This window comes from Mesocricetus auratus, unplaced genomic scaffold (genome assembly GCF_017639785.1).
Source record: "Mesocricetus auratus isolate SY011 unplaced genomic scaffold, BCM_Maur_2.0 Super-Scaffold_100010, whole genome shotgun sequence".
Taxonomy (NCBI): Eukaryota; Metazoa; Chordata; class Mammalia; order Rodentia; family Cricetidae; genus Mesocricetus; species Mesocricetus auratus.
The window spans coordinates 47,247,651-47,271,166 of NW_024429194.1; the positions used below are offsets into that span (position 1 = coordinate 47,247,651).

General features: G+C 41.4%; 2 protein-coding genes across 36 annotated transcripts in view; one reads left to right on the forward strand and one right to left on the reverse strand.

Moving 5' to 3' along the window:
- Positions 1–17,387, reverse strand: part of Abi2 (abl interactor 2) — a 77,712-nt gene extending 60,325 nt beyond the window's left edge. For 7 of the 35 annotated variants that reach the window (XM_040753497.1, XM_040753489.1, XM_005070590.4 and 4 more), the window contains exon 1: positions 17,062–17,375. In XM_040753497.1, coding sequence (XP_040609431.1) covers positions 17,062–17,178 — 117 coding nt within the window. In that variant the 5' untranslated portion in view covers positions 17,179–17,375. Of the gene's footprint in view, positions 1–17,061 lie in introns of all 35 variants that reach the window. The other 28 variants (XM_040753482.1, XM_040753495.1, XM_040753481.1 and 25 more) reach the window with 9 other exon arrangements.
- Positions 17,388–22,284: 4,897 nt separating this feature from the next.
- LOC121142811 (40S ribosomal protein S14) lies at positions 22,285–22,843 on the forward strand. Its single transcript, XM_040753506.1, has one exon. The coding sequence runs from the start codon at positions 22,339–22,341 to the stop codon at positions 22,792–22,794; it is 456 nt and encodes a 151-aa protein (XP_040609440.1). The 5' UTR covers positions 22,285–22,338; the 3' UTR covers positions 22,795–22,843.
- Positions 22,844–23,516: the final 673 nt, after the last annotated feature.

A 23,516-nucleotide genomic window follows, 5' to 3' on the forward strand; every position in this document is an offset into this window, starting at 1 on the left:
GTAGAAAAATTGGGGTGTAGATGACTCAGGAGGTATAAGAAAATAGTATTTAAAAAGCAAGAATAGGAACACACAAAAGTGTAGCACGAATTCTAATTGCTATTAATAATAAAAACCCAGATTCAGACATTGGGGTTAAAGCTCAAGATCAGAGAAGAAAAGAAGCCTGCCACTAGAGAGATCCCACCTCTACCAATGCTCGGACTGAAAGGGCAATTACCAAACCTCAGACTGCCCCTGATTCATTTCTCCTCAGACTCCTGGCTCCTCCCACTTTATGTTCCTCTCTAGCTCTGGGATTAAAGGCGTGGGATCCAAAGTGCTGATGTCACTTTTATTTGAGCTGATTCTCTTTTAGTCTGGATCAATTTTGTGAAGCTCTGGGTGACCTTGAACTAACAGAGATCCATCTGCCCCTGACTCCTGAGTGCTGGGATGTGTGTTACACCACTTCCTGGCCTCTATAACTGTGGCTAGCTGTACAGTCTGATCTTTGTAAATGAATAATAAAAGACTGATATTGGGGTTCAAGCTTCAAATAGAAGATCAGAGAAACAAAAGCAGCCAAGACAGTAGATCTTACCTCTCCCTGGCCGAAATGGCAATCCTGTCTCCACAAATCCTCAGAGGCAGAAGAGTCTCCTGCCTTTTATTCTGTCTTCTCCTGCCTTTTATTCCTTCCTCTGCCCAGCCATACCACTCCTGTCTCCACCTCCCTAGCGCTGGGATTAAAAGCATGTGATCCCAGGTGCTGAGATCACCTTTGTATGAGTTGTTTCTTTTAGGACTGGATCAATTTCATGCAGTCAGTGTGGCCTTGAACTAACAGAGCTCCATGTACCTCTTAATCCTGACTCCTAGAATTAAAAGTGTATGCCACCACTGCTCAACTTCTATAACTAACTGGTATGGCTGCTAGGATTAAAGGTGTATATCACCACTGCCTGACCTCTTGTGTCTGGCTTTGCTTTCTGTACCCTCAAGCAAGCTTTAATAAACCAATAATATATCATCACTGATCTTCAGGCAAGCTTTGTTATGTTGAGAGACCCCAACTCAACATTTGAGACCCCTAGAAACTAGCCCAGCATAGAGTAAACTTGTTCTTCTGCCCTCTCCTGAGAAACCGGTGATCTCAAGATAAACTTAAAAGATAACACTCCCTGATCCAGGAACTAGTTCACCACATTCCTGATGCATCTGGTGCCTTGCTCGATGTTTAACTGTACAATGCCCCAAGAATGCTTGCTCGAGATAACCTATAACCTTCCCATTAAGGCATGAGCTGTCACCTAACTTCCCCATTGTTTATGGTGTTTGCCTAACTTCCCCATTGTTTATGGTGTTAACCTAAACTCCCCAGTTCTTTATGTTTTTTTTCCTTTTAACCCCCCCCCCACTGCAGTTACTGGGAGTCACACTCCTCTGCCCCTGAGAGGGTTACAAGCTCAGCCCCAGTGCACTGGTTCCCCGAATAAACCTCCTGTGCTTGCATCAAGAACGGTCTCGTTTGAATTATTGGAGCATCGGCTTATCCCAAGACTTGAGTGATAAACAAAATATCACCACATTTCCCTATGATCTAACATATAAAACTTGCCCGAAGATCAGAGTGCAAAATATTACCACACCAAAGGGAATTCTTCTCTGCACACAGTGTTCCTTAAGACCTAAGACATCTGCACAAGATGGCTCAGCAGCTAAAGGCACTTGCCACCAAGCTGGATCACCTGAATCCCAGGAACCCTGAAATGTTTCCCCTCGGCAAGAGTCAAAGAGAACTCTGAATATGCAGCCTTTTTGAGTCATCATCCAAATGGATAGTTTCAGCTGAAGAAACTGCCTTGAAGCCATCCCTTATTCATATTCATTACATCTTAAATAAACAAACAAACAACAAATAAGTAGGCTGGAGAAAGGGCTCAATGCTTAAGGACACTTGGTAATCTTGACAGAGAAGTCAACTTTGGTTCCCAGCACCCACACTGTGCAGCTGACAGTGCCTGTAACTGCAGCTCCAGAGAATCCAAGGCATTCCTCTGGCCTCCATAGGCAAGAGGGTGCACACGCACGCGTGCGCACACACACACACAATTCAGTAAAGTAGCAGGATACAAAGTTGATTTATAATAGCCTTCCTACACACAAATGACAAACAGACTGAGACAGAAATCAGAGAAAGAATACCTTTCACAGTAGATATGATGGCTATTCTTGGTTGTCAACTTTACTACATCTGGAATGAACTATAATACAGAAATGGAGGGCATAACCTTGAGAGATTATTTCTGCTTGGGTGAATTCACTCTAGTGTGGATCTTTGAGGTAGAAGGCACACACCTTTGATCTGGATCTTGAGGTGGGAAAATACACCTTTAATCTGGGTCACACCTTCTGCTGGACGCCTATATAAGAACATGGAAGAAGGAAGTTCTGCTCTTTGCCTGATCTCTCCCTGCTATCAAATCCAGCCTTCCACTGACATTAGAGTCTACATCTTCAAATTCCAATATCTACTGACCAGCTGAGACATCCAGCTTCATCGACTGAGCAACTACTTGATTCGTGGACTTTTCAGTCATAGCCCACCATTATTGCATTAATTGAACTGCAGCCTGTAAAATGATGTGTGTGTATGTATGTATATGTGTGTATAAAGAGATTCATTCTGTAAGTTCTGTTACTCTAGAGAACACTATATGTATCTACATAAAGATTTATTCTGTAAGTTCTGTTACTCTAGAGAACACTGTATGTATGTATGTATGCATGTATGTATGTATGTATATATATAATGAGATTCATTCTGGGGGGCTGGAGAGATGGCTCAGAGGTTAAGAGCACAGACTGCTCTTCCAGAGGTCCTGAGTTCAATTCCCAGCAACCACATGGTGGCTTACAACCATACATAGTGAGATCTGGTGCCCTCTTCTGGCGTGCAGACATAAATGGAGGCAGAATGTTATTTATATTCATAATAAATAAATCTTTTTAAAAAAGAGATTCATTCTGCAAGTTCTGCTACTCTAGAGAACGCTGACTATTACAATAGCCTTTTTAAAAATGTCTTAATAAAATTAGAATAACTAACAAAGCAAACAAAGGACTTTTATAATAAAAACTTTAAAGACATTTAAGGAGCAAGCAGAAGTCATCAGAAGATAGAAAGACACTCCATGCTTATTGTTGGTAGAGTTAACATTGTGAAAATAAGCCACTCTACCAAAAGCATCTACAGGGTTCCATGCAATCTGCACCAAATGCCCAACACAATCCTTTAACAAAAACTTAAAAAAAAAAAAAAAAAAAAAAAGGAAATCTTAGTGAGACAAATCCCAGCACTTAGGAGACTGAGACAGGTAGATCTCTGTGAGTTCGAGACCAGCCTGGTCTACAAGAGCTAGTTCCAGGACAACCTCCAAAGTCACAGAGAAACCCTGTCTCAAAAAACCAACCCCCCCTCAAAATAAATCTTAAACATTCATATGGAAACAAAAAACTCAGGATAACTAAAAATTTAACAATAAAAGACCTGCTCATCACCATTATGAATTTTAAGTTACACTACAAGGCTATAGTAATAAAAATAGTATGGTATTACCATGAAAACAAGATATACTACTCAACTGAACAGAACTGAAGAGCTGAACATAAGACTACATCCCTACTCTTCACCTGTTTTTTGTTTTGTTTTGTACAAAGAAACCATACACACTGGAGAAGAGACAACATCATCAAATAGTGCTGGCCAAACTGAACAGTTGAATGTGGAAGAATTAAAATAAATTCCTATCTATCACTCTGCACAAAAATTCAACTCCAAATGGATTAGGTCTTAAACAAAAGATAGAAATTAGGGAATACACTCAAACTCACTGGCACAGAAAAGACTTTCTGAACAAGACTCTTACAGCACAGACATTAAAATCAACAAACATAGAACTTCATAAAACTGAAAGCTTCTGTAAACAATCATTCAAGAGGTGTCTCACAGAATGAGGGAAAAGTCTTTGCCAATTATACATCTGAAAAAAAGGTTAGTATCTAAAACAAGGATGTTTTAGTACTTACAGTAACAAATGGAATAAAATTATTCAGGAATACAAAATAATCTTTCCTCCAACCTATGCTTTGTTAGGTTTCTTCTACTTCTAAGGTGGGAAAGGTATGAGAGAGGGAGAGAGAGAGAGAGAGAGAGAGAGAGAGAGAGAGAGAGAGAGAGAGAGAGAGAGAGAGAGAGAGAGAGAGAGTCCAACTAACATAACTTCAATTATTCTAAATCTCTACTTCTGACCTACACAGGAAATTCTATAAAAGTGTCTTTATTATCATCCTAACCTGTTTCCCCCAGTCTCCCTACCCATTTCATTTTGCTGCTTCTAGTTTATTCTTCTCTTCCAGGATAAGATCAGGATAAAGAAAAACAAGAAGAGTAATGACAGGGAGTCTTTTTGTCGTGTAGCTATGTTCTGGAGAGCTAGTGTCAACACTCCATAATGCTGACACTTGACCTTCTCTTCTGGAATGCACTTTCCATGTGCACCTCAGAGACCATTCTTAACTGAGTGGTACTCTGAATGCTCTGGCTAACATACCTTACTTTCAATCTCAGTTATAATACATAATAGAGTTAAAGCCTTTCCTTTTTATTTAGACAAAACAGGGAAATGTTGTAGGATATTTGTACACTGTGTGAAGACATACTGCTGTGATTGGTTTCATGAAGAGCTGAACAGCCAATCACTAGGAAAGAGGCAGAGGCAAGACTTCTGGGCAGAGAGAGAGGAAGTAGGAGAAGGAATCTAGGTGCAAGAAAGAGACAATAAGACACAGAGGAAGTAGGACATACAGAACGAAATAACGGTGAAAAGGCACATGGTAAAATATAGATTAATAGAAACAAGTTAAATTGTAAGAGCTAGTTGGAACAAGCCTAAACTATAGGCCAAGCTTTCATAATTAAGAAGTGTTTGTGTCATTATTTGGGAGCTGGATGGCAGGACAAAAAGACTCATTACACACATGTATTCACACACTCTTGTGCCCACATCACACACAGAACAATCTATTTCTATTCCCAATTATCTCCTAATCCTAAAGTATGAGATCAGCACTTTTGCTCTACACTCTACAGTCTTCTCTCTTTTCCCTTCTAATTGTCTTTAACCGTCAGACTTTTCACATGGAAAAATCAGAAAATAGTTTTCTTGGCCCATTTTACATTATCCCCAGTTCAGACAAGGGTCAAGTTATATCAAGAATCTCTCAAAAACTGACAGCACAATCATCCCTTTGATTAGGAGGGCACAAAATGAGTGAAGTTCTAATGTTTCTATTGATAGAATGTAGCAGTTCTAAGGACTGCTTTCCTTTTGTCTGTCTGATTTTATTTTTTACACAGGGTCTTCTGTAGACCCGGATAGCCAGGAACTCTCTATCAAGATGAGGCTGGCCTTGAATTCTTTGAGATCTGCTGGCTCTGCCCAGTACTAGGAATAAAGGCATTCACCACCTTGTGGAACCCATAACTGAGTCTGTGATTTTTGTCTTCACTGATTTTTTTGACTGAAGGAGAGAACTTCCAGAATAACAGAGTAAACAGGGTGACTGAGGTGTGTCAGAATAATTTGATCAACAAATGATGAATGATTACCGCAAGCTTACTATCTACCATGTCACATAGCTACCTTTGGAGGAGGCACTTAAGATCTAGTCTTGATCATTTTCAAGTATACACTATACATCATTAACTATAGTCCTTTTAGTATTAACATAATGCAATACAACAGATCTCCCAGATTCACTTGATAAATTTATGTCCTCTGAACCCTGACACCACCAACAGCAACCACCATTCTTCTCTGCTGCTGAATATGGCTTTTTTAGATTGTATAAGGACAGCAATTGTCATTTTACTTAGTATGAGGTTCATCCATATTGTCTCACTTGGCAGGTTTGTCTTTTTTACTGAGTAACATCCCTTTGTATATATGAATTTATATCACTTTTTTAGCCACTCATTTTATGGATACTTACTTCCACATCTAGGCTGCTGAAAATAACCTCTTTGAAATATTGTTTCATTTATCAGACAAAAGAAGTTAAGATATACACCCAAAGGTGGGACTGCTAGGTCGCACAATGTTGCCCTAGCTTTCATTTTCTGAAAAACTTCCATGTCTCTTTAACAACTCACAACCAAGAACTCCCTTTTCTCCACATCTTGCTCGGATGTGAAGTCTCACTGTACTTTTGGTGTGCCCTTCCCTAACAACAATCTATGTGGAAACCTCCCATGTACCTGTTGCTCATTGTCTGTCTGCCTTAGTGACGGTCTATTCAAGTCTATAATAGTTAACAGTAACTGTGACCTTCATAGAATCACCCAGTATACAGGTTTCTGGGGAATTCTGTGAGGGGTGATTACATTAATTATGTGAGATTATGCATGTTAACTGTGGGAACACTGCTCCGGGCAAGGAATCCTGGCCAGCATAAATTGGAGAGAATAACCAGGGCAGTACAGTGCATGCATTAATCACTGCCTAGTGCCTGAGTGTAGAGGAGCATGACCAGCTGCTTTAGGCTCCTGCTACTTGGATATCCCCACTATGACAGACCCTTAACTGTGAACCAGAATGACTCTTTTCTCTGTAGAGTTGCTTTCGTCACTCAGGGTATTATTTTTAACATAGCAACAGGAAAAGAAACTACGATGTCCTATACCCAGTTTTGTTTTTTGTTTGTTTTGAAACAAGATTTCTCTATACAGTCATGAACTCAAGAGATTCACCTGCCTCTGCCTCCCTAGTGCTAGGATGAAAGGCATGTGCCAGTATGCAAGGTTCTATGCCTATTTTTAAATTTTGGTTTAAGGTTTATTTTTTTGTGTTATAGAGTTACCTATATTTTTAATTTGATGCATTGTTCTTATTTATAGTTGCTTCTGTTGCCTGTTCTTTGGTGCTCTGTCCAAATAAATAAAAATTATTGCCAATACCAACATGGAAAAATTATAAATTAGTAAGTTTATGTACCATGAATTCTAATTGGTATTAATAATAAAAACCCAGAGACATTTATTGGAGTTAAAGCTGAAGATCAGAGAAGCAAAGCAGCCAGCCACTAGAGAGTTCTTACCTCTACCAATGCTCAGACTGAAAGGGCGATCCTGTCCTCAGACCGCATTGCTAGACTGCATCTGTCTCCACCAAACCTCAGACTGCACTGATCTCCTGTCTCCTTCCAATTTATATTCCTCTCTAGTACTGGGATTGAAGGTGTGAGATTCCAAGTGCCGATATCACCTTTGTGTGAGCTGTTTCTCTTTTAGACTGATCCACTCCTGTGTAGTTCAGGGTGGCCTTGAAATTAACAGAGATCTGTCTGCCTGTCTCCTGAGTGTTGGGATTAAAAGGTGTGTGCTTGGCCTCTATAGCTAACTAGTGTGGCTGCTGGGATTAAAAATGTGTGCTACCATGCCTGGCCTCTATAGCTAACTAGTGTGACTAGTTTTGCACTCAGATCTTCAGGCAAGCTTTATTTGTTGGCTTATAAACAAAATATCACCCACAGGTTTATAATTCAGTTCTTACATTTGACTAAGTCTTTAATCTACCTCAGGTTAATTTTTTCAATTTAGTGGGGGGGGGGGCAAACAGACAGGTGGACATGCATACCACAATATATTTACAGAAATCAGAGGATAACACTGGGGAATAAGCTCTCTCCTACCACTTTTATGTGGGTTCCAGGAATGAAACGCAAATTACTGGGCTTATGCAGCAAACACCTTATGCACTGAGCATCTTACTGTGTCCTCAAGTTAATTTTTGTGTTTAGAATATACAGTCCAATCTCATAAATTCACTTGGGGAGAGTTTTTCCAATAAACTAAAGAGACCACCTTTTCCCTGTTGTATAGTTTGTTTTCTTTATCAAAGAGTAGTCAACTACACATTTCTGAGCTCTCTATTCTGTTCTATTGTCCTAGGACTTTTTTATGTTAGTACCATGACATTTTGATTACAACAGCTTTGTAATATAGTTTGAGATAATAAAGTGTGAGGTCTCCAATTTTGTTGATCTCAAGACAGTAATGAGAATCCAGTCTTTGAAGTTCCACATAAATTGGGATTTTCTGATTTGTGAAAAAATGTTTAATTATTATTACTTTAATTTTAAATAGCTTGCTTCACATGTCAATCCAAGTTCCATCTCCCACCCCTCCTCCCACATCCTCCCCTACCATTCCCCCCGAGCCTTCCACACTATCCCCACTTCCTTCCACATAGGGGATATCCAGAGTCTGTCACTTTGCTCAGGGCAGGGTCCAGGTACTCAAGAGTCCAGGCTGAGAGATCATCCCTCTTTGTGTTATGGACACACGAAGTCCATTTGTATGCCAGGGATAAATATTGATCTACTATCAGGGCCCCATAGGTTGCCCAGGCCTCCTTATATTGACATTTTTAATGACAGTGATTACACTGCATTTAAAACAGCTTTGGGTAGTATGGACATTATTCATTCTTATAATCCAATGATGACAAATTCTTCCACTTACTTGTATCTTATTTTCATAAATGTCTATAGTATTTAGTGTACAGATCTTTCATGTCCTTGGCTATTCCTAATTCATTCCTAAGCATTTTGTTCATTTTGATGGTCTTATAAAGGATCATTTCCTTAATTTCTTTTCATATAGCCTCCTGTTAATATATGGAAATATATGACTTCTGTGTGTTGCACTTTACACTGCACCTTTACTGAACTTGATATTCCCAATTTTTTAACCTTTATGCTTTTCTATTATACAATCATACTTTTCTGTTCCATTGTCACAAAAAAAGAGAAAGAAAGAAAATAAGTTATCTATTAACAAAAAAAAAAAAAAACCCTAGTTTTCCAATGTGGATATCTCTTACTTTTCTTTCCTAAGTGTCCTGACTAGGACTTCTAGTACTTTTAATAAATGGTATTATGTCTAGAAAAATATGAGGGGCTCTAGAGATGGTTCAGTGCAGAGATGCAGAGATGGTACTCAGTACAGAGATCTCTGTAGAGATGGCTGCTCTTGCAGAGGAACGAAGTTCAATTCCCAGCACTGGCTCATAGCTATCTCTAACTCCAGCCCCAGGGGATCTGATGCCCTTTCTGGCCTTCATGAGCACCAGCATATTTGTGCTGCACAGACATGCATACAGGCAAAACTCCCATAAATAATTAAATTAAATTAAGTAAAGTAAAATTGAAAACTATGGCCGGACGTTGGTGGCGCACGCCTTTAATCCCAGCACTCGGGAGGCAGAGGTAGGCAGATCTTTGTGAGTTCAAGGCCAGCCTGGTTTACAGAGCAAGTTCCAGGACAGCCTCCAAAACAAGAGAGAAACCCTGTCTCAAAAAAAAATTGAAAACTATGACAGGAAACTCCTAATTCAATTAATAAAGCAACTTTCTGCTTTTTTCATGGTTGAGTGTGAATTAGCCTGTGGTTGCCATAAATGTCTACAACAGCTGTACAAATCAAAGCACAGGACAAAACCAAATGATGACAAGGATATAGAATAACTGAATTTTGCTGGTAGGGACACAAAATGATACCACAGTGAAGAGTGTAGTCATGTCGTTTCTGTAAACAGTTTTACCACGTGGTTTAATAAACCCACTATTTTTTTAAACAAAGTGTGACCTCACCTACGCCCCTGTTGGAATCAGAAAGTCCACTATTTGTAGAAAAGCAGCAAAAGATGTATGTCTTATACAATGCCAAGAAAAGAAGTGTCATAGATCTACACCATGAATGATAAGACACTTGTGAGGAACTAATGCCATCCTGCTTCTAAAAAGAGTGCAAGCAGAGAGCCACCTTCCATCCCAAGCAGAAAACTGACAGCCTCCGAGTCAGACTAGAAAACTGACAGCCTCCGCGTCAGACTAGAAAACTGACAGCCTCCGCGTCAGACTAGAAAGGAGAAAAGGCTCTGTGGCAGCTTCCCACAAACCTCTAATCTCAAAGAACAAAGGGAACACAAGTCCTCTGCCAAGACTCAGATCTGCTGCAGTCATTGAGTCCCACATGGATACATTTAACCTCACCAGAAGAGAATGATGGAAGGAGCCATTCACCTGAGTGTACTCAAGAGGCACCTGGAGGCAAATGATTACAGCTGCATTGATCACTGGCTAAAGCTAGAAGCAATTCAGAAATACAGTAACAGACGAGTCAATAAACTAATTCTTCCACATACTTCAATACCACCTGTCAACAAAATGATACAGTGCTGATATTCAAATGCAGTATGTTAAGTGTAGAAGTCAAACGTGAACTATATAATCAGTAGATCTATTTAGAAGGCTCTGTGGGAAAGGCAAAAATTAGAGGAAGAGAAAACATTGTGTCTGTCAAAGGCTGGGAATAAAGGGAAGGACTCAATACAAAAGGTATAAAGAAAAGCTTGTGCAGGGCGTTGGTGGTGCACACCTTTGATCCCAGCACTCGGGAGGCAGAGACAGGCAAATCTCTGAGTTTGAGGCCAGCCTGGTCTACAGAGTGAGTTTCAAGACAGTCGGGACTAAACAGATTCCCTGTCTTGAAAAGAAGGGAAAAGAAAAGAAACAGAACAAACAAAACAAGAAGAAAAGAAAGATTATGTGTTATGGAGGTAATATGAATGTGAAACATTTTTCTTTGGCTTTTTTTTTTTTTTGACATGCTAGGACTTGAACCCAGAGCCATACTTGTAAGATAGATACATTTCCACTAAGCTACAGCCCCAGGGTCTGACTCTGTAACAGTTTATCAAAATTCATTTTTTAGATGTATTTTATGTTGAACATTTCACCTGCATGCATGTATGTGTGCCACATGCATTCCTGGTGCCTGTGGGAGCAAGAAGAGAGCATCAGATCTCCTGGAACCAGAGTTAGGCATGGTTGTGAGCAGAGAAACAATCCTGAGGCCTCTGCAAGAGCAACAAGTGCTTAACCACTGCACCATCACTCCAGCCCCAAATTCATTACGTTTATACCCCAGAAGGGTGATCTGTACTGTATATGCATAACCCTCAGTAAACTTGACTAGAAAAATAATAATTTAAAATATCCATGCTGTAAATGTTCAAAACAAAACTGTTACCCTGTATATCTGTATCAATGCATATTACCTTCTAAAACTAAACAAAAACTAAAACTTTCTCCTTGCAAAATGACCACATCCTAAATAATACACATAGAACATTACACTCAAGGCCAGCAAGATAGCTCAGTAAGTGGGTAAGAGAGATATAAAAACACTTAAGATAGGATTCTATCCTCCAAAAGGTTTATTCTCTGGAAAGGGGAAAAAATTAAATCATATTTTAAAACAGACTGCATAGTTTTACATACTATTTCACAAATACAAAATACAAACTAGTTCCATAAAAATTAATCACAAAGAATAGCCTAATTCTTATCCATCTATGAAAAGACTACACTTAAACTCACTACCACAGAATATTATTTCCTCAATTTTAAAAGAAAGCCAAAACAGTCTATGCTCAAAACTGTCTACACTGCATATTCCAAGAATAAATAAAACAGTTTCACTTATAGCTACTTTCTTTGAGAGAAAAAGACTCTGCATAAAAGAAAACTATCACACATTCATACATTAATCCTGTAACAGTAAAAAGGAAATGTTAACAGAAAGGCTTTTGTTGTTTGGGCAAAGGGACAGTTTTGTATCAGAAAATGCTTCAAGAAAAATCAAAACAAGATACAGCTGAAAATGCTGTATCACTATAAACTACAAAGCTACTGAAATTCCTTAGCAAGAAAACAGGATATACACAAACAACATTTTTTAAAAGAGCAGGCACTCAGGGTATAATAAAGTATTTTTACAGTCTGTCAAAGGTATTAATAATGAGGTTTGTCACTGAAAACCCATTCACCAAAATGTTTCTCCTGGAAATTAGGATTACTTTCTTAGAGGATTTCTTAAGAGGATGAGAAGACAACTAGTTCCACCTATCCAATTCATTCCTCTCAGTGGAGGCAAAAGACAAAAATCAAGGAGAAGGACATAACTATTGGTACTCAAATTTGTAATTTCTACTCTCAATGACTTTCTTTGCAGTTTTAAGTACTTTTTGTTCATGGTGTTTTTTGTTTTTTGTTTTTTGGTTTTTTGGTTTTTTTTTTTTTTTTGGTTTTATGAGACAGGGTTTCTCTGTATTGTTTTGGAGGCTGTTGGTCCAGCCTGGCCTCGAACTCACAGAGATCCGTCTGCCTCTGCCTCCCGAGTGCTGGGATTAAAGGCGTGCGCCACCACCACCCGGCTATGGTTTTGGTTTTTGAGACAGGGTCTCACTGTATAGTTCTTGGCTGTCCTGGAACTCACTATATAGACCAAGCTGACCTTGAACCTGCCCCTGCTCCTGAGTGCTGGAATCAAAGATGTGCATAACATCCAGCCTGCATCTTTTAGTACTTTTTAAGGTGCTCCATTTGTGAACTCAAACCATAAGCACAAATAAATTCATTCCTAGAAGTACTGTGATCATAAAAGAAAGTCAGTCCTAACATCATTAGGTGTTGTTGAGTAGCTGGTCATCAGACCCATACCTGTAAGCCTAGCACATGGAAGGCTAAGGGGAGAAGGACTCAGAATTCAAGGCTGGTCTGGCTACACAGCAACTTTCTGTCTCACCACATGTCCTCTCTGTGGTGATATTTTATTTGTGAACTAACAAATAAAGCTTGCCTGAAAAATCAGAGTGCGAAGTCAGCCACACTAGTTAGTCATAGAGGCCAGGCAGTGGTGGCTCACACCTTTAATCCCAGCACTCAGGAGTCAGGCAAATGGATCTCTATTAGTTCAAGGTCACCGTGAGCTACACAAAATTGATTCAATCTAAAAGACAAACAGCGTTCACGAAAAGGTTATCCCAGCACTTGGAGTGACACACCTTTAATCCCAGCACTAAGGAGGTGGAGACAGGAGTCATATGGATGGATGGAAAGAGGAATATAAGGCGGAAAGAAGACAGGAGGAGCTCATGGCAGTCTGAGGCGGCAGTGTGAGAAGCAGTCTGAGGACAGGATGGCTCCTTTGGTCTGAACATTGGTAGAGATAAGAACTCTCTAGGGGCTGGCCACTGTTTCTGGGTTTTTATTATTTTATTATTAATACCAATTAGAATTCATGCTACACTTCTTAAAAGAAAAAATATTTCTCAAAAGTTTAAAAGGTAATATAGACTATAAATCCATTTCTCTAAAAATATGTAGCATTATTTACAAAAAAAGATTAGAAACCTAAATGCCAAATATGTATTAAAGATAACTGGGTAACTTAATTCCTTTAATATCTAGTCACTTTACATTAAATTTTCAAAACTAAGCATGTATTCTAATGACACTCACTAAGGTAAAAATTTTAATTTTTGCCTGGTATGGTTGACTAAGGCTTTTAATCCCAGCACTCAGGAGGCAGAGGCAGGCAGATCTCTAGGACAGCCAGAGCAGTTACACAGAAAAACCCTGTTTCGAAAAACCAAAAGAAAGCAAAGAAAAGGGAGAAAAAAGAAAAACAATTTTTCCTGTTTCCTATAGGCTGATAACATAACTCTTTTAACATTTTATTAATAACACTTAAAATTAACTTCATTATATCCTAGAAAGTAACTATTCACATTTTCTGTAATCCCCACCACTGTGTGTGTGTGTGTGTGTGTGTGTGTGTGTGTGTGTGTGTGTGTGTGTATGTGGGCGCGCGCGTGTCTGTGTCTGTCTGTGTGTACATAACTATAGGCACTATCTGATCATTCTTAATGCCACTAGTATACAGCAAAAGAAATTTGCTAAGAAACATCTTAAAAGACTACTAACTAGTGCTTAAGACAATACAATCCTTTCCTTTTGCTCAAATCTCATATTAATTTTAATTTACAATTAGGGTATTTTTTGTTTGTGTTTTTCGAGACAGGTAGGGTCTGTGTGGGCTTGGTTGTCGAAGAACTCGCTCTGTAGGCCAGGCTGACCACGAACTGAGAGATCTGCCTGCCTCTGCCTCCCAAGTGCTGGGATTAAAGGCATGCACCACCACCAACCAGCCCAATTAGTGTATTTTTATTTACCTATTTTATTTCTTAGACATAAAACCAAATACTTCCACTGAATAAAAATAATATAAGATCGACTTTTTTTTTTCTGTCTTAATAGCTACATTTCGATACAATGAAATGAGTGCTGAGTTAGTTAACCGGAGCTAGAAGTTAAGACAATTAACTTTCATTTATCACAGGGTCACAGACAGCATCAGAACTCCTGCTGGTCAGTCCTTGAATCAAATGCACAGCTGGCTCAGCACATATCAACTATCACCAGTAAGAAGTGTCACCTGAGAGCACAGCTGTAAAAAAGCCAGTGAGTCCCACAACAGAGGACATAGTAGGCAATCAAAGTGCAAACTCTACTTCAGGTGCTAAACGAAAATACAGACACTTCAAAATTCAAAATCCATTTCTAGGAAATCAGTACTTATGCTTTCACAGTGGGCTCAGAATATACTTCAGTAGTAGAGTGTATTTTTAGCATGCACAAGACCCTGAGTTCAATCCCCAACACCAAAAATAATAAGTAAATCAATAATATACCAACTTTGACACTCAGTTAAATTACAAAATTTAAGACAAATGCTGATTTTACACTTTTCCCTTTTATCAATTCATGAACTTTTCCCTTTATGTGGCAACTATAATCTAACATTATAGTAACATTCATCTTTCAAAGACAAATCTGTTTTTTATTAGTTGCCGACAACTACAATCCAATCACCTTTCCATCACCCAGTCTCTCTTCTGGCAGACACTTTCCCGTAATGTGCTACACGAGGCAACAGGGTTAGCACGTTAGGTTCGCCTCCTCTAGCAGCTGTGAATCCCTGGAAGTAAGCAAATCCTCCCTACCCACAATGCACTACGAAGTATAAACTAACTATGCGTGGCTTGTCCCTTTGTATCCAATAAGGATTAGTTCTAGGGGACACACACACACACACATACACACACACACACACACACCCCACACCACAGCCCCCATCCCAACATCTTTGGATACTGGAGTCCTTTACATAAAACTGCATAGTTACATGTTATCTATCACACATCCTCCTCTATACTTTAAATCTGAGGATTACTTACAATACCTAATAAAATGTGAATGCCAAGTAAGTGTTACACTGTACCATTTATGGAAAGACAAGAAAAAGGTCTGTTTGCATTTATACAGAGGCAATATTTCACTATCAGTTGATTGAATCACCAATGTAGGACCCTACAACAAGGAGGGCTGATGGTATATAGTATAAATGTAGGTTTAATTCCCTCACACATCAGCCTCTTTTTTTTTTTTTTTTTTTTTTTTTTTTTGGTTTTTTCGAGACAGGGTTTCTCTGTGGCTTTGGAGGCTGTCCTGGAACTAGCTCTTGTAGACCAGGCTGGCCTCGAACTCACAGAGATTCGCCTGCCTCTGCCTCCCAAGTGCTGGGATTAAAGGCGTGCGCCACCAACACCCGGCCACACATCAGCCTCTTGAACTACATTATAAACCCCTGAAGACTTTAGGAGTATACCATCAACAGTTCTGGGCCCAAGAAGACTGGTGAAGCTAAGCAATAAAACCTTTGAATTCCTACACAGCTCTGTATTAGCAAGCATCTTTGGGTTTTGTTTTGTTTTTAAATCAATCTGTAACCAAAGTCACACTTTCTTCCTACTGAACACACACTTTCAACCACTTCTTTGAAGGGAAAAGGATTCCATTCTGTCAGATTCATTCCCCAACACAAATGTTTGCAGCACAGTAATAGAGTTCAGTACATGTGTAATCAATGAAAAACCTAATGACATCTGATTAACCATGTGGTCCTCAGAAAACTTATGAACCTGTAAATTATAGAATTTTTAATATATAATGCATACTAACAACTGAGAATGCTTTCCAATATAACTGGCGTTAAAGGTATCTGCAGAGATGGGAACTGGAACAAGAATGTTTAAAAACGGCTAACAGTTTAACACCCTGCTTCCATTTCCACTTTATCCAGAGGATATAAACGAGAGGGCAAAAAATGAAGGCACGACCCGTAATTCGGTATATGCCCTACAGAAAACAAGAGATACTGATTTGCAAATCATCAGTTAATTTTTACAGCGCTGTTTTAATCCATAAGATTTTTAAACGTTTATCCATGAGCAGCTGGTTCTCATTTCACCAATGTCTTCCCCCCACCTTCGCACCTTCACACACACACACACACACACACACACACACACACACACACACACACACTATGCGTCCCAGTGCCAAACCAATCATCATGGAGGGAAAACTAACCATGTGGTTCATTTTCGTAATTCTTTGTGAAGAACAGTCACAGTTCTTTTTCCCAGAGGAAAATTACCTATTCTAACGGGGATTGAGGAGGAAAAGCAGCTCATTATCAGGCAGCTTCCCATTCTCCATAGGGAGAAAAAAAATGGCATTAACTTGTAATAAGAGACAATCGTTCCACTGTGTCCCCTTTACAGCCTTAAAAAAATTAAATTTAAGGGTTAAGAAATTTTGTTTTGTCTTCAGGGGACATTCACAGGAAGGGAAAACAGAAGCAATTCACTTTGCAGGAACAGGACCTTAAAACCGCGAGAAGAGGGCAGGAGGTAACCTATCCCCATCACACACAACCCTGCCATCCGAGCAGCATTCCGCTATGTACAAAAAGCCACTCTCCACCTCCTCCGCCACCCGGAACACTGACAGGCGAGGAGTGCGGGGGCCAAGGGACAGAGACGAGGAGGCGGGCCTCCACACACGCACCGCACCGCGGGCCCGCACGGGGCTTCTGGGGCGTTCCGCCAAGCCCGCCACCTCCCGCCGCCGCCGCCGCCGCCGCCGCCCTCGCCCGGTCCCCACCCCGGAGCCGCTCCCCGGGCCGAGCACCGCGGGGCCTCCTCAGTCGGCGGCGCCCCGCACACCCCCGCGACCTGACGCTCTCAGCCGGGGGACGCGACGCACCTGGATGTAGTTGTTCTCGCAGTAGTCGGCCACCCGCTCCAGATTCGTGTAGCTGTCGAAGAGGGCCCGGCGGCCCCCCGGGATTTCCTCTTCCAGCAGCATCTGCAGCTCCGCCATCTTCACATCCTCCTCCTCCTCCTCCTCCTCCTCATACAGCCCGCAGAGGCAGCGGCCGCGACGCCTGAGAGAGGAGGAGCAGCGGCGACCGCGGCGGGAATCGGGAGGAGCGAGCTGCACCCCCGGCGCGCGGCGGGGGAGGGAAGGGGCGGCGGGCACGGAGGCGGGGCGCGAGCCGGCGGGCCGCGAGGACGGTCACCGCGGCGACGGGCGGCCGGGCGCGCGCACGCGCGCTCCCCTCCCTCCGCCCCCGGGCGCCCGAAAAAAGATTCCCTCCCGCGCCGCCCCTCCCCCACTTCCGGCGTCTCCTAGCGACGGCAGGCAGGGGCCGGGATGCGCGCGGGAGTCGGGCTCCGGGTTAACCCTTCGGCCCCGCGCGGGTTTCCCGGCTCTGGAAGTCCCTCGGCTGCCTTTGTTAGCCCGGCGGGAATGCGCCGCCGCCCCCATCCTTCACCTCGGCGCTACGCCCCAGGCCGGAACCCTGGGGAGTCAACCGCCCGTAGAAGCTCTCCAGGCCCCTCCGGGGGCCTAGGGAGGACACAGTCACACACCCTCCGTGAGAGATCACACCTCATCAGAGCAGCCAGAACCACTGAATGCCAACTTGAACCTCATCCTCTCCTTTACAAAGTATATTGCAGTTGCCTAATCCCAAATCTGTTCATCATTCATTCATTCGTACTCCTTGTCTCCCTCCTCTCTTTTTCGAAAAGTCTCCCCGATGTAGACCAGGCTAGCTGAAATTACACATATGTATGCTGTGGTTGCCCAGCCTGGATCTCCTCCTCTCTTGACTTTTTTTCAAATTTTCGATGGTGGGTTTGCTGGTGTTTTTGCTGGTACTAATTTCATTATTCACATGGTTTTGGCATGAATAAAATTAATAAACGCACATTGAAAAACGTTTAAGTAATACAAAAAAATCAAGATAGTTCATTCTGATCTTGCTTGTAATCCATATGTCTAATCTTTTTTCATAAATATGATTACCCCACACGGCGAAACTTGAAAAAAAAATAATAAAACTGACATCTTCTGAGATACTGAGGCCACGACCTTTATTTGTTCTGTGGAAAACCCAAAGGGTACCATCTTAGAAGGTAGTTCATGATTTGTGGCTTCAAACTTTTATTGCTCTTTCGGTCACTGGCCCGTCTACAATCGATTTTCAAATGATGAGGAAACAATATACATTCCTAAAAAAAGAAATCAAATGCATACCATCACACATTTGTGGAGTAAACCCTGTGTTGTTTCATTAGCTTTTGATAAATACTTTACCAATATGTGTGAGCTTTTATTCCAGAGCCCAAAACACCATTTTTAAATGTTGAAGTGGTCCAGCTGGATCTATTCTTATCCACTTTAGACACCTGTCTCAGTGTGAATGTTCTCCAAGTGTGAGAATCTTGTTAAAAACAAGAGGGAGAGCTGGGGGTTGTAGCTCAGTGGCACTGTGTGTAACATGGGGGGAAAAGAGAAACTTGAAGTGTGTAAGAGAAGTGTGTAAATGTCACATACACTTGCTTCAGGAAATGAGGTACAGATGATGAAAACAAACGTCAGATCAGACTACCATACAAACTTCAATAGAGCAAAACACTTTCTTGATGAGTCTAGAGAGATGGCTCAGCAGTTAGAGCACATATTCTTTCCAGATGACCAGTTTTGTTCCCAACAGCCATGTCATACTGCTCACAATCACCAGTAACTCTAGCTCCAGGAGAGCCAACGCCCTGCTCTGGCACCTACCAGACCCTACACACATGTGGCACACACACACATAAATAAAAAGAATGTTTTCAAAAACTTTGTTAACAAAATTTCAGGACAGTGATGGCACATGCCTTTAATCTTAGCACTCAGGAGGCAGAGGCAGGTGGATCTCTATGAGTTTGAGGCCAGCCTGGTCTACACAGTGAGTGCCAGAACAGCCAAGGCTACAAAGAGAAACCCTGTCTGAAAACAAACTATAACTCTCATCTTAAAAGGAGTAAGAGATGGTTTAAAACTCTGGAGCCACTTCGAGTGACGATGGCTAGGGAACACAGACTTAGCTAACCCAAATTCCAATTTCCAACGTGAAAGCAATGTCACCACGTTCTTATAGTTTTACAGAATAAACGTCACAAGTCAAGGGGCTAGAGAGATGGCTCATCAGTTTAGAGCACTGGCTGTTCTTCCAGAGAACCCAGGTTCAAACCCCAGCACCCACATGGCAGCTCTCAATTGTCTGTAACTGCAGTTCCCAGGGACGCAACTACCTCACACAGACATACATACAGGCCAAACACCAAATGCACATTTAAAAAAAAGAATAGGAAATCAAAAGCAAATTCAAAATGCATTGGTGGGTACATCAGAGAGCAGGTGCATCAAGATTGAGGGAGCCTTTCTCTAAGCTCAGAATGCCATCTGATGACATCCTTAACTTCTGAACTGGTTGAAGCCAGTTGCCTGCTAAGTTAATAAACACACACACACATTTATTTATCTATTGTCACTAGAAGTTGATTCCAACACTGGAGGGGGAGGTGCAAGGACTGGCTGTGTGGAGGGCCAGAACTTAGCCCAAGATAAGGTCATTAGCCTCTGCACCTGCAGTATGCCAGTCTCCACAGCACTGAAATTCCCCTCAGCCAGCCAGGCTCTGCAGACACAGAATCCGCTAAGGTTTCCTTCACACCCAATGCAGCTTCTTTTGAGAAGTTTTCCTTCACCAAGTCTACCAGATAAAGTAGATGGAATCCTTCCCTGCCATACCCCCCCCCAGCATTCTTTCAAATGCTGCCTAGCAATTTTTCCAAAAGACAAATTTCCTGGAGGAGAGTTCATCAACTCGCCAAGGGAAAATAATAGTGCTCTTTCTAATTTGTGACAGCTCCTTCAGCTCTTTGATCGTTTGTCTAAAAAGAATCAGAACTAGGATTGTAACTCAGTGGTCGAGCACTGACTAGCATGCATACACCCTTTTACACTCAGAAGCCTGAGGGCACAAGATGCAGGCATACATTTTTGCTGCCACCAAAACTGATTAAACAAAATAGAGGAGGGGAGAGGAGGAGGAGGAGGAGGAGGAGGAGGAGGAGGAGGAGGAGGAGGAGGAGGAGGAGGAGGAGGAGGAGGAAGAATAAATAAAGAAAGAAAACAAGCACAAAAACCTATAGAGACTCCACAGTTATTAGAATCTAGGACTGGACTGTAGATCTCTTGAAAATTCCCACCAATTGCCCATACTTGTCTAAGTTGATCGATGTAATTGAAATCTACTAAATTTTTATGTTTCTCCAATGAATTGTTATGGTAAAATGAATTCATTTAAGCCATCCAAAAATAGCAAAATAGACAAGCCATGGTGGCACACACCTTTAGTCTCAGCAATTGGGAGGCAGAGGTGTACAGATCTCTGAGTTCAAGGTCAGCCTGGTCTACAGATCAAGTTCCAGGACAGCCAAGACTATACAGAGAAACCCTGTCTCGAAAAACCGAAAGTCCAAAGCCACAGAGAAACCCTGTCTCGGAAAAAAAAAAAAAACCGAAAGTAACAAAATAATAGCATTTATTTCATTTGAACTCCATATGAACAGAAACAAAGATGACTCTGGGGGAACAAGACACATTTCAAGAACTCTTAAAAATAATTTTAATTCTATTTCTAATGTACTCATTTATGAGGTTATCTTGGAGCAATCTTTTGCAACTGTATTCACTAAGTTCTTTGTATCTTATGTTTTTGACAGTCAGGGTCTATCTGATGCTAGTGACGATGCAGCACAAGCTCAGCAGGCACTTCTCTGCCACAGAGCAGCTTTCCTCAACCTCCTTATCAAAAGCCATTGGAATTATAGCCTTCCTTCTGCCTATCGCGTCCTCCCCAGAAAGCAACGTCCCATCTCAGGACAACCTGCTTGCCATTTGCTTCTCAAAACAGTTCACACACAAATTACCTATAATCATTTTACATTACATCCTTCATGGCCTAGAAAATTTTAAAGGTTTGCTTTTTCATCAAATACATTTAGGGCCGATGCATTATGGAAAAGACCAGGGAAGCAAAGTTGAAGGCAGAGGCCAGTTTGAAGTTAGACTCAGTGTGACAACATTCTTGGCCCTTTGGTTGACTGGAAACTAGGAGTCTCTAATTCTAAAGGATTTATCAAATGGTCACAAAAGATGTCACATATCATACAGAGGAGAACAATAAATGGCTTAATAATAAGGGGGCTAAAATAGTCCCAAGACAATTCAGTTCTGGACTTGTAATATTCCTGCCCCCCTGCGCAACTAAACAGAACATTGACCTTGCAGGATTTTCAACAAAAGGCCAGCTCTTTTCAGCAAATGTTGTTCACAATGTCATTTTCCCCTTCACAGAAATCTCTTATGGAAAAAGATAAATAACAATGTTAAAAATAGTCAACTACTGCCGGGCGGTGGGGGCACATGCCTTTAATCCCAGCACTTGGGAGGCAGAGGCAGGCAGATCTCTGTGAGTTCGAGGCCGGGCTGGACCGATAGCCTCCGAAACAATACAGAGAAACCCTCTCTCATAAAAACCAAAAAAAAAAAAAAAAAACTAGTCAACTACTAAAAGTAACGTTTAGTCTTCCTCCCTGCTACCTGGTTCCTGTTGCTCTCAGCCCCCAAATAACACATAAGACACTATATTAATTATGAAGCTGTTGACCATTTGCTTGGCTTCTTATCGGCTAGCTCTGACTTGATTATTCACCCATAATTACTAATATATTTTATAAGAACTTACCTTTACAAGGACACATTCCTGCTGCGTTCCTTCCTCCTAGGAGATCACATGGCAACTATTCTCTTCACTACATTTCCCAGAATCCTCCTAGACTCCTAGTACCACCTTATCTTGCTTCCCTACTGGCCAACAATGCTTTATTGACATATACACAGAAGAAATTCCCTCATCATTTCCTCTTTTTTGTCTAAATGAAAAGGTTTTAACTTTAACATAGTTAAATTACATATAACAAAAGTTACCAAGCAAGAACTATAGTTACAATATTTTGTCCATTAACATTTAGTAAGATTTAAAGAAAGTATTTTATTTTATTTTATTTTTTTCCAGTTTAAATTTAGATAAAAAACAAGGTTGCGCTTTCCGGTGGAGAAGTCTGGAGACGACGTTCAGAAATGGCACCTCGCAAGGGGAAGGAAAAGAAGGAAGAACAGGTCATCAGCCTTGGACCTCAGGTGGCTGAAGGAGAGAATGTGTTTGGTGTTTGCCACATTTTTGCATCCTTCAACGACACCTTTGTCCATGTTACCGATCTTTCTGGCAAGGAAACCATCTGCCGGGTGACTGGTGGAATGAAGGTTAAGGCTGACAGAGATGAGTCTTCTCCATATGCAGCAATGTTGGCTGCCCAGGATGTTGCCCAGAGGTGCAAGGAGCTGGGCATCACTGCCCTGCATATCAAACTCCGAGCTACTGGAGGAAACAGGACCAAGACCCCTGGACCTGGAGCCCAGTCGGCCCTCAGAGCTCTTGCTCGTTCAGGGATGAAGATTGGGCGGATTGAGGATGTCACCCCTATCCCCTCTGACAGCACCCGAAGGAAGGGTGGTCGTCGTGGTCGCCGTCTGTGAACAGGACTTCTCAAATTATTTTCTGTTAATAAATTGCTTTGTATAAGCTTAAAAAAAAAAAAAGAAACAAGGTTGCTTCACAAGTCAGTTCCAGGTCCCTCTCCCTTTCCCTCCCCTCCTCCCGTGTCCTCCCCCCAACCCCCCCCCGTTATCCCCTCATTCCCCCAGGGAGGGTGAGGCCCTCCATGGGGGTGTCCATAGTCTGTCATTTCATATAGGGCAGGGCCTAGACCCTTCCCCAAGAGTTCAGGGTGAGAGTGCACCTCACATTGTTCTATGGGAGTTCAAAGTCCGTGTGTATACTTGGGATGGGTACTGATCTGCTGCCCAAGGCTCAATAGATTACCTAGGCCTCCTCACTGACACCCAGATTCAGGGGGGTCTTGATCAGTCCCATGCTGGATTCCCAGGTTAAAGAAAGTATTTTATTATCTATCCTATGTGTGTTAGTCTAAAGCATTATGTATCTTATCTTTTATTATAACTAAAGAAAACTGTAGCTATGTCTTCAACTCCATCAAAGACCACAGAAGAATAATATATAAACTCCAAAATTGGTAGAGACATCCCAGAGTTGTTTTGATTTGCATTTCAGTGATGGTGAAGGATGTTGAGCCTTTTCTTAAGTATCTCTCAGCCATTTTAGACTCCTCTACTGAGAATTCTCTATTTAGTTCTGTACCCCACTTTTTGATTGGATCCTTTGGTGTTTTGGAGACTTA